The 12,497-nt window shown below is 31.4% G+C and overlaps 1 protein-coding gene across 1 annotated transcript in view; it reads right to left on the bottom strand.

The window, feature by feature from the left end:
* Positions 1 to 9,356, bottom strand: part of LOC114333404 (armadillo-like helical domain-containing protein 3) — a 30,174-nt gene extending 20,818 nt beyond the window's left edge. Inside the window, exons 1-2 of the mRNA XM_028283269.2 lie at positions 8,809 to 9,356; positions 1,523 to 1,939 (exon numbers count right to left, since the gene is read on the bottom strand). Coding sequence (XP_028139070.1) covers positions 1,523 to 1,939; positions 8,809 to 9,232 — 841 coding nt within the window. The 5' untranslated portion in view covers positions 9,233 to 9,356. The remainder of the gene's footprint in view (positions 1 to 1,522; positions 1,940 to 8,808) is intronic.
* Between the last annotated feature and the right edge of the window lie 3,141 nt (positions 9,357 to 12,497).

The following is a 12,497-nucleotide window of genomic DNA, read 5'->3' as shown; positions in this document are numbered from 1 at the left end:
CCAAGGGTGGGTAAAAAATGTCCACCTAATGCGTATTCACTTGTAACATATTTATTACGTGTTTACGAGGGCATAAAAAGTACACCCTTGGTAAAACTTGTTACTAAATGTTTCTATATAATTTCTCGTTGATAGGAAGATAATCCATATGATTATCGACGGATAATTACATAATCTACATAATTATCCGCCAATGAGGAGGTTGAAAGGAAGAATGTGGAGAAAATCGACAAATCTGAATTACTGGCTTTTACTGGAATGTTAATTTTTATGTACATTGTAATTTTGTTGTAAGGTTTGTAAATTGTTTATATTAATATTTTAGAAGATGCTCTGTTTATTAAGCATAAGAATCTTAAGTTTAATCCGTTTTCAACAACTCTCAATAAATATGTTAGCTATTTTCGAGGTGGACATTTTTTACCCACCCTTGGCCGTACATGGAACCTAAAAAAGGTTGGGCGTTTAAGGGTTAATGAAATGTGTTGCTCAATCTCCATGTAATTATGATTAGCTATAGTAAGTCCACATTTAAAAGCACACACTCTTAAGAATCTATGTCGAACTCTTTCCAAATAAATCATGTGATTTTGAAAATAAGGAGACCAAATTATTGAACAGTGTTCCAAAATTGATCTGACCAAAGAACAATAAACAACCCTGACAGTATGAACTGAAAAGAATTGGCAATTCCTTAGCACAAAACCAAGCATTTTACTACTCTTTACAGCTATTGAATTAATATGATTTATAAAAGTTAATTTCTCATCAAATATGATTCCCAAGTATTTGACGGTAGTAACATATTTACGTGGTTGATTATCAATGACATATGAAGACTGGTATTTGAACATTTTATGGGTAAAACTAATAAAATAACATTTTTTAACATTGAGATCCAGCTTATTAACCCGACACCAACTGTGTAATTGGTCTAAATCATTCTGTAAAATCAACTGATCGTCTGGGCCCTCAACAATCCTCCAAAGTTTTAAATCATCTGCAAACATTAAACAGTCACTATGTTTAAAACAATTAACGATATCATTAACAAAGACATTGAACAGTAAAGGAGAACAGTGTCCCCCTTGAGGAACACCAGAAGTAGCGAATATAGTTTCAGAGAGGTCGCCACCAATTTTAACATACTGAACCCGGCCAATTAGTGAACTTTGAAACCACAAGACAATCTGATGATGGAACCTAAACTTTTGCAACTTTTGCAAAAGAATCTGATGGTCTACCCGATCAAATGCTTTCGAGAAGTCTGTGTAAATGGAATCTATCTGATTAAACTGTTCCATGTTTTGCAAAATGCCAGTTTGATAATAGAGTAAATTTGTTAAAGTTGATGCTTTGCCCATCACTGGCCTAACTAAACCTACCGTACAACAAAACTATTAGTATATAAATTTTCAAATTTAGAACATGGCAACAAGGGGAATATTATGTGCATTCCTTATTGTTTGACTGTTCCTATACATAAAAAAATTGTTGAGTAATTTTAATCTATAAGGCTTACCTCCTTCCTCTGATATGAACATATTGCCAACAATATTTGTAAGAGATGAGAACCATGAAGCACTCTGATTTTCAGCATGCTCGGCATTATACTGGTTACAGAAGTCCGATAAGGAAGATGTTATCACTTGCCCATATCCATTTAACGCTAGTTCATCATCCAAAATTGATAGTTTCACTACATAAGGGTTTGTTGCATCGTATTTTCTGTAGTTAACCAGCAGCGTAATGATCAAAACTACATCGTAGCCATGTCTTTGCCTTGTAGGAACATCACATAGTAATTTTACAAGACACTCGAAGAGAGGTGATATCATAATATATTCTATTAAAGTATTTTGATTTATGGAGTCAAGGCCTGTTGTTACGATAAGAATAACCTTAAGGCATAGTGCTTTAACAGCCTCAGTTGATTCTCCTAAAATAAACATAAAAGTTAAATATTCATTGTAATATTTGAGGTGCTTAAAAGGAAAACACAGTAAGTCCAAAGACGTAACTTTTTCATATAAAGATATTTTATTTTCAAAACATGTAAAATATGTTTAGATGTTTCAGTCAATTATTGTGAGGAAATCTTGAGTTTCCAAAAATTCATACGGGACTCAATTATTATTTTGAAAAAGGATGTTCAACCATAAAAAAAATTGAAGAGATAAAGTTGACATTAATATCAAGTCTCCTGATCTGGAATTTTAGGACTGGGCAAATTTTTCTGGGCATGAATTGAGAGCGTAAGAGGTCTCTTTTCTTCTTTTAGCTTTAGCTTTAAAGATGTGGTTTGCCAAGGATCAGTTGCTTATTTTGTTTATTTTTTTTTTTGAAAGTTTTACACACATCTAGTATACATCGACTCAAATTGAACCAAAGTCCAAATTAAACTATGCACAAAATATGGCGAAAGTAAGAATTTTTTACAACTAAAGGGGGTTGCTCCATTTCCGAGGACAAAGTAATATCAATAAAATTACTAGTAATAACTGCAAAACATCTCTCAGCATGTGGCCGGATAATATTTAGAACGAAATCAACTATATCCTCTAATAAAATACTGACTGCTGACTGATGTCCATCTCTAAATGTAAAGCCACCTCAAGTAGATATAAAGCATGATTGTGATTTGTTAGAATTGTTTACGTTGTGCTTTGTTTTATAGAAACTTCCAGTTAAAGCAGTGGCGGCTGGTCTGTGAGGCATTGCCTCACCAGTATATCAATCAACTATTTACATTATTTCGATATTTCGTCATCAATTCTTTAAATACAATATAAGTAACTCTTTGAAATTTGCTAAATAGATTTTTATGATAAAACATAAAAATGAGTACGGCCCTGATCTCTGTCCTCCGTCCTACGTGCGAGTATTTTGCATCTCATTCTCACTCTCTCAAATGATTACTTACAGAAGAAGCCAGCCTCTCTTGCCTTTTCTAACATGCGGCATTATAGTCAATGGGACCAGATGTATATCGGCAACCAACAACAAAATTCTAACTGAGGTTCAATTTCGGAAAGAGAATTTCACTATCCTTCGAGGCTAGCCTCGAAGGATGGCCATAGTAGTAAGTGTAAGATACAATATACCTAAGCGTATAATGTCGAACTTCACCAATCTGTTTAATGGATAAAAATTATTAGATACAGTAGGAAAAATGAAAGAATGCCCATGAACGAACATATAAAACACGCTGTATTTTCCTGTCACTGTGTCATACCAAAAATTGGCCAGCGCAAGTACATGTAATAATTATTATTACATGTACTTGCGCTGGGCAATTTTCTTTGTGACACAGTGACAGGAAAATACAGCGTGTTTTATATGTTCGTTCATGGGTATTCTTTCATTTTTCTGACTGTATGTAATTTAGTCTGTTAACAATTTTAAAAAACAAGCGGTGCCCGATATAATTTTGTTCTGAATACAATTAATTAATTATTAAATATTTACTTTTCTTTATAAATTAAAAACTTCGGCCGGGTCAGACGCTTTAGATTTTATAGATCATTCGAAACAAAAAAGATCTTTTGTAATTTTTTTCGAATTATAAACAATTTAAAACTGAAAAAAGAAAGAAAGCTGACATTTTTCAAGGCTCGAAATATAGTAAAAAATATCATTTTTGAAATTATGAAGTCCATACCTAAATTCAAGTTCAATCATTATTCTATCTCTTTTGATAAGTAGTTTTGACTTATTTTAGCGATTTTATTTTAAAACATTGTTTTTTAGTTTTTAATCAACCGTTTTGCCATGAGGAACCTTCCTCCTTAAAAATGAAAAAACTATCCTACATTTTAGAATAAAATATGGCAAAAATTATTATCAGCAATTGATAGAAAAAGAAAAAAAAAATGATTTATTATTTGTGTTTTGAGCCTTGATAATCGTCATCTTTCGTTCTTTTTTCAGTTTTAAATTGTGTATAATTTGAAAACGATCAACTATATTTTTAAAATTTATAAAAAAGTCAGTTTTTAATTATTAATTAATTATAGTCAGAACAAAATTAGATCGAGCACCCCTTGTTTTTTTTTTAATTGTTCCTCCTCCTCCTAAGTGTCTTCTCTATTGAGGTTGGCGATCAATATGACAAATTTCTGTCTGTTCTGGGCTTGATGAATTAAGTCATTTGCTGTTGTGTGGGTCCAAAATCTGATGTTTCGTAGCCAAGATTTTTTCTTTCTTCCTATACGCCTTTAACCTTCGATCTTGATTTCTGATATTACCTGGAGCTACTTCCCTATGGCGCATTATGTGTCCTACATAATGACATCTTTCTAATTTTGATAGTATTGACCAGAGGAGGATGTGTGTTCATTATTTTCAGTATTTCTTAATTCGTAGTTCTGTTGGCCCAGCTTATAACATTCGGCGGTACAACCACATTTTGAATGAAGTCAATTTGTTGACGTCATACTGTTTTAACGTCCAGGACTCACAGCCATATAGTAATAGAGACCACACATAACACTTTACTCTTCTCATATTGTATAATAATTGTATAATTGGTAACATATGACATTACATATATCCAATAATTTTTATCCATTAATCAAATCAGTGCAGTTCGACCTTATAATGGAACCTCTACTATAACGTTTTTTTTTTTTAGGATAGATAGATACTTTTTTTCATGATAATGATTTAAAACTTTGTATGCAAGAAGTTTTTAAATTATTTTGGATTTGTGTTGTTTTGCCAGTGACAAGTGCTTCTGCAGAAAGAAGTTTCTCCGTGCTAAAAAGGATTAAAATTATATCAGAAATACAACTGGACAGACACGATTGAGTAATATGGGAAAAGTTTCAACTGAAAATTCACTTATAAAATCTCAGAATGTACTGTAGACGGCCTCACATGGATATGGATGATGATGAGATCAATGTACCTGGCTATTCCTGTGTTCGATGTGATGCCCCTAACCGCTATACAGGAGGAGTGATAATGTTTATAAGAAATGATACAATTTATGAAAATGGATGTATTTATTCTGAAGATAGTAATTGTTGGTGTGCTTTTATACATGTGAAAATTAATAGCGTAAGTTTGTCGATCGGTTGTCTATATAGGTCAGCTAATGGTAGTTTGGCAGCTTTCTTAAGTAAGTTGGAGGATATTATTGAAGAAAATATGACCATAAATAAAAAATGTATATTGGTAGGAGATTTTAACATAAATTATTTTAATAAAGATGAATTTTACTGTAAAAACTAATAACTCTTATACAATCACTGGGGGTAGAGCAGGTGATCAAGGAAAGTACAAGAATTTGTGAAAAGTCGAGTACTCTTATTGATCTTGTCCTTACAAATACTAATAAGTTAGAATATAAAGTATTTTATACACCAAAGATCACTGATCACTTAATTATAGGTATTAGGCTAGAGAATATTGATAGTGTAAATAGTAATAAGAAAAAAATTTTAACTAGGTGTTTAAGTGATCAGGCATTTTATGAATTAAATATTGAGATTATAAACTGTGATTGGAATTACGACTCTACTGATATTAATGTGATATATAGTGATTTATATGATAAATGTAAAGCTGTGATAGAAAATAAGTATCCTATAAGACAAATAACCTGTAAGAATGAAAATGTTCCTTGGTATGATAATGATGTTAGGGCAAAGGCATTTGAGCGTGATAGGGTATATAAAAATTATGTAAACTATAGTAATGGTGGTAATAGTATAAATTTATGGAACGAATATAAGATGAAGAGAAATGTAGTTGTAAATTTGCTAAAGCAAAAAAAAGTTAAATATTATGAAAGTATGATTGATAACAATAAAAATGATTCAAAGGAAATGTGGAAATGCTTAAAGAAATTAATAAAAAATAAAGACCAATATATAAATTATAAACAAATTAACTTTGGAATGGATGAAAGTAGAGTGAATGCAAAGAATGAAAGGGAGGCTGCATGTTTGTTTAATACTTATTTTACAAAGAGTATTGAGGAGATAGTATCTAGCTTTACCAACTCTCATGAATGGTCTGATAATAGTTTACCTGAAGTTAAATGCTACATGAGTGAATTTCAGCCCTTAACAATATGTGAACTAAAACAAATAATATTTTCTTTAAAAACCTGCAAAAATTTAGATAATGTACTCAATTCACAATTTTTAAAGAAAACTTTTGAGACAACTGGCTATGCTGTTCTTAATTTTGTTAATTCTTCATTAAAGAATGGAAGCTTTCCTAAAAACTTAAAAATTAGCTCTATTACACCGGTCCCAAAAACCCAAGTGAAATCAGAAGTATCTGCATATCGACCAATCAATACACTGCCTTGTATAGAGAAGGTACTTGAAAAAGCCGTTTACAACCAAATAATTGAATACTTTAATAAAAATAATCTTTTTCTCGGCAATCAGTCTGGGTTTCGAAAGGGTCACTCATGTGAAACAGCAATACAACTTACCATCTCGAAGTGGAAACTACTTATTGATAACAATAAATTTGTAGTAGCTGTATTCTTAGACTTTAGAAGAGCTTTTGAAACTATAGACATAGATTTGTTAATTAAAAAATTGAGATACTACGGTTTTAAACAAAGTGTTATACAATGGTTTAACGAATATCTCACAAAAAGAACTCATTATGTGCAGTTAGGCCAAAGTAAATCAACAGAACTACCTAATTGTTTTGGTGTACCACAAGGCAGTGTACTTGGAGCATTATTATTTATTATTTTCATCAATGATGTAAATTATGTTGAGGGTCTGGAATTTATTAGTCTTTTTGCAGATGACACATTAATTGTATGCAGTGGTGATGATATTGTGGAGGTTGTTAGAAGGATGCAGTGTTTGTTAAAAAGAATTGAGGTATTTTTGGATGCTAACAAGTTAAAACTTAATGCGAGTAAAACAAAGTCAATGATAGTCTCTAGCCGATATAAATTAAATAATATAAGTATGGAAAATTTGAAACTAAAAGTTAATAATGAATGCATCAAATGGGTCAATGAAATTAAATATCTTGGATTTATACTGGATAGCACACTCTCTCTGAAACCTCATTTTCAATATATTTGCAAGAAAATATCTAAAAAATTATTTTTCTTTAATAGAATTAGCAAAGATCTATCATTATTTTCAAGGATCACTGTATTTAGAAGTATAATTCAGCCCCATTTTGACTACTGTTCAAGTGCTTTATATTTAGGTGATAAAGGATCAATTCAATCATTGCAAATTTTGTATAACAGAGGTATGAGAACAATTCTTCGATGCAATCGCTACACGCCAATTGAGATGATGTACTCTACTTTAGGTTGGTTTTCAGTTCAACAAAGGCTTTACTACCTTACTATGGTTTTCATTTTTAAATTAAAAAAAGGAATGCTGCCTGCATATTTTAATGAATATGTTACATTGAGGGGTCAAGTTCATTCATATACCATGAGAAATATTGAAGATTTTGATATTCAAAAAACTAATAAACATAGCACAATGACATCCCTGTTTTACAAATGTATGAATGAATTTAACCATCTTCCCCCCAGTGTTAAGAATGCACTGACAGTTCAAATTTTTAAAAAATTACTAAAGACATATATTTTACCTAGATAAAAAAATAATTTTTAATAAATCTGTATGTGTTGTATAATATTGCATGTATTGTATATTGTATTTAATTAAGCAAATTCATATTTAAATATTGTTAGTAGGATTTCTATTTCAATAAAGAATTTCAATTTCACATTGTAACGTCACAAAATTGACCTTCTGGCCAGAGAATCTAACACCATAATACAGTAGAGTCTCGATTATCCGCCATAAACAGGCCGACAGAAGGGCAGATAATAGGGAGGGTTAAATGAAACACAAGTTTAGGCCTTGATGATTTCCAGTCTCCAATAGGAGTGGCACAATAAGAAGAAGAAGAAGAGAATCAGTTTAATTTTGACTGACATTGGACATTGTAGATAGAATGATTTAGGATGAACGAAAAAAAGCCTTGCCAATGTATCTCGTTTTGTTGCTGCCAATACTCGCCATCTTGTAGCATCATAGTATCGACAGCTCTGGCTTCTTGTTGCTCGGTGTATTTTACCTCATCTTAAAAAAAATTTACTCATTCTTTAATATTTTCAAAGTTATATTATAAATTTGAAAAAAATTTTTTTGCTTAAATGGTGCGGCGGATAAAACGGAACGGTGGATAACCGAGACTCTACTGTAATAATATTCCTCAAATGTAGGGTGCCTCACCATCTTGTACTATCACAAACTGCCCCTGAGTTGAAGTCAAAATGAGTTCAAGATAGCAAAAAATGGGTTACTAAATTTACTAGAAGGGTGGTACAGGGATCAATGAACATACTATAACAAACAGATTCTAACATGATATCACTTTGTGGTTAGAGTAAAAAGTACAATGCTTGAGTCTTGAACGTTAAAAGTGAGATTGTGGCTATTAAAACCCTAAAATATCAATGTTCCTTATTTTATGGATTTTACAGTCATTAAACTTTTATTTGATATGTATATTAGTCATGTTGTGACTGGCTGCTTGACTAGCCTGGTAAATCTGGCAAAAAACCTTGTACTTATGTCTAACTTAACACAATTTACTTCAAAAATATAATTATTCAGCCTAGGAAGCAAGAACTATCAAATAGTAGGTATTATCTATGCAAATGTTACAAACAATAGTAGAATAAATTTAAGTAATCATTGCCTTATTCCTGAACTCATATCAATTGTAAATTAATGATAATACATACTGTTAAAACATCATTTGTTGGGTACAATAGATTTTTAAGGGTCTTACCTTCTAGAAAAGTCTGACATAACTTTAGCAGCTTCTGTGTCTTAGAAACTAAATTCTCAAACCCCATAAGGAACTCAATAGCATCGATTTGAGCTTCCTGTCCTTTTTTAAAAATAGAATGTAAAAGGGTACACAAAGTTAGCAGCCCATAAGCTACTCTTATATTCTGTTGGTCCAAAATCTCTATACATTGATTAAATAAAAGGTTTATATTCTGTTTAGCTAGTTGAAGTTGTTCAGGAGAGAGTTTCTGAAGCTCGTTCTCTAAGGTTGCTACTTTTGGTTTGAGTAAAAAAAATTCTTCCCAGAATAGACTGTTTTGGTGAGACACATCTTCGCCTTTTAATAGGCATTCGTATATTTGTACAACTTTTTCTTTAAATTGCCTTTTTGAGCCGGAACCACTTCGTTTTCTGGTAGACATTGCTATAATTATTTTGTTTAAATCTTAAATATAAATTAAATTAAACTTATTCATTTTAAATACGGCACTGATAAAACTTTTGTTTTGAGGTTTGGTTGTTGACGTTTATCTTTTACATTGACGTTTGACGTGACAGATGTTTTATATGAATGAAGTTTTAAATGTCAATTATAGTGTAGGCAATTTTTAGATTAGCATTGGTTATTATATATAGTTGTTTTACTACAAAAATAGGTCTACATCATTTAAGATTTCCGACTTCAGAATAATACTGCAGTGGCGACACGTGACTTTTTCTAAAGTGTTGCCAAAACTAGATGTAATAAAATCTTATTGAAAAAAAATTATTTTGAACCTCCCAAATATCAGTTTTTGTTTTCAGACCTGTGGGATAAAATTAAACAAATCACAAATCCACAAACCCAAATTATATGCATGTAATTATGTATACAGTGCTAGTCAAAAGTCCGTACCCCCCTCGTATCTTTTGAACGGTTATACATATAATAGTGAAATTTGGAGGGAGGAAATAAACGGACGTACGCTTCTTAACTAGTCATGACAGGTGACGTAATAGTGACAGATCACTTTACAACGCCACTGTGACAGATCATTTTAAATGGGACCTTATGGCAAGTGACACCTCATTTGACAGGTATTGATAATACCTATTCAGTCATACTAATTTTTTTGGGTTTAATTTTATTTTGATTTTGGTGAATAAATGAAATAAATATAACTTTGTAGTTTCGCATTTAATTATTAAAAATTCAAATGTCCGCCCATGGTTATTTTGTCAAAAAAGTTGACATTTTTCAGCTCTCTAGTAGTTTTTACGCCAACGTCAACCTTTTTGACCAGTAACCATAGGCGGAGGTTTGAATTTTTATTAATTAAGTGCGAAACTACAATTTTATATTATTTCATTTATTCATACAAATGAGTTTAAACTCAAACAAAATTAGTATAGCTGAATGGGTATTTTCAATACCTATCAAACGAGGTATCGCTTACCATAGGGTACCATTTAAAATTATCTGTCACAGTGGCGCTGTAAAGTCATCTGTCACTTTTACGTCACCTGTCATGACTAGTTAAGAAGCATACGTCAGTTCATTTCCTTCCTCCAAATTTCACTATTATAAGTATAACCGTTCAAAAGTTACGAGGGGGGGTACGGACTTTTGACTAGCACTGTATGTAATAGGTATAACAATAAATAATAAACAAACTAAACAGATTATTCTACCATCAAATTAACATAAAAAATGAACAAGTAGGAAACAGAACATATTTTTAAAACTAGTGTTTATATTTTAAATCTTCATCTTCAATAATTTCATTTTTTTCTTCAAAATTATATATAAAAAAAAATATACAAGCAGAATGACTTTTTAAGTAGTTGATCGATTACGCAGCAACACTCTTCCATGTTCAAATGCACGCACACTGTAATCTGTATTAGCTACTAAACTAACGTTACCAAATTAAAAAATGGTTACAATACTGATATACACAGCGTGCCCGCGCCGTCTCTGGAGCCGTCATTCCTTCAAAATTTTCAGTCCCGAGCGATAGCGAGAATCATCTTTCGTTACCAGAACTAAAAGTGGTAACAGAGCGGATTACGGATTCACATGTATTCACATGTAATCTCGTCAATATTTTCGTGCGTCTAGTTGGCTATTTACTGAATTAGGTACTATATTAACAAATATTTCTGTTGATAAAAAATATAAATGGAATTATTTCACAGTAGTCATAACATATTTATTTGCAAGATTTTTAACTGTTACCAATGGTAACAGTGGTTACATGGACGCTTCGCAAGTGCAGAATAGTAAATAAATGTGAGGTATTTTCCAAATTTCAACGAAATCTTGATTATATAGGATTATAGAGACCTGGTAATATGTATTTACGGTCTGTTTTTAAACCAAGAGGAGTAATTCAAATTTATCGCGCCGTGATGCTTGTTTGTAATTGGTCCAATCCAGGCAAGTTTACTCCACTGTTATGAAATTTTGACACCAATGATATTTATGAAATTTTGACACAACTGGCATTTCATAGGTTAATTAAGTTATATCGGCGATGGTTTGTGTTTTCTGCGTTATTCTTTTAACTTTTAGATTTTTAGTCTACTTTTATATAAAAAACAGTTGTTTTTAGAACTCTTTAGCGACGTAATATTATATAATATGTATGTATTACCGTCGAAGGCCGATATGATCAACCAAAAAAAGAAGATGTATTTGGTGATTTTTCTAGTGACTTTCTTGGGTACGAATCTGTCTTTTTAGTTTACTCCTCCTGGTTTAAAAACAAACCGTAATATTATGAAAATAATTGTATAATCTTACTTAATCATTAATAAATAATATGGTGTATTTTACAAATGTTCAAAATATCTCGATAAAAACTGGCTTATCGAAAAAGTACAAAGAGGCAAAGAAGTTTTAAGAATATTATGTTTAAATAATGTTACCACAATAATAATATAATTGGAACGTACACATAGTTTGGCGGGTTTAATGGAACAACACTCCTATAAAATTTTTATGGGGTTCACAAATTTAACCATTATTTTTTTAATGTTCCTGCTATAAGAATGCCACATGTCCATGATCAATAAAAAATCTCTAATAGTTTTCGATATATTGACAAAAATCGATTTTCATTTTGTAACTTCAAAGGGCTGTAACATTTTTTGTACTAATAGTAGGGGAGGAAAGTATGCTAAATTTGCAGTTACTCGAGCGTTATGGGGACCTATTGGGTTGTGAAGATTAGGTCCTAAAACCAAAAAAAGTTTAAGTAAAGTGTTTTCCATTTAAGTGGGGACTTCCCATTTTTTAATTTAATTTTCCATTTCCAACAATCGTTTTTTTTTTCGATTATAGCGCCATCTATACATAATTCGAAAAAATGTCTCGAATAAAAGTTACTTATTTTTACGGGGCGCTCGACTTTTCCCCAACACGACTCTACCTTATCGGCAGAGTCTACGACGAGAAGTATACGGTACATTTAAGGGCTGTAATTACAAAGAAACAAATATGTATGTCTTTGTACTTACTTTATCACGCTTAACGAATTACGGGATCTGGATTTCAATGCATATTTTTTTTATAATTCTCGTATCAAAGATACGCGTGAAGTTAGTCGTATTGATGACAGTTGGAGAAACATCCGCGACCCATTTTTACGTAAGGAATCCAAATCTGCAATAAAAAATGGGGCTCCTATTTAATATTTTAAAGTA

Source organism: Diabrotica virgifera, chromosome 6, assembly GCF_917563875.1.
Source record: "Diabrotica virgifera virgifera chromosome 6, PGI_DIABVI_V3a".
Taxonomy (NCBI): Eukaryota; Metazoa; Arthropoda; class Insecta; order Coleoptera; family Chrysomelidae; genus Diabrotica; species Diabrotica virgifera.
The sequence above is the reverse complement of the archived record's forward strand: the minus strand, read 5'-3'. Positions and strand labels throughout refer to the sequence as shown.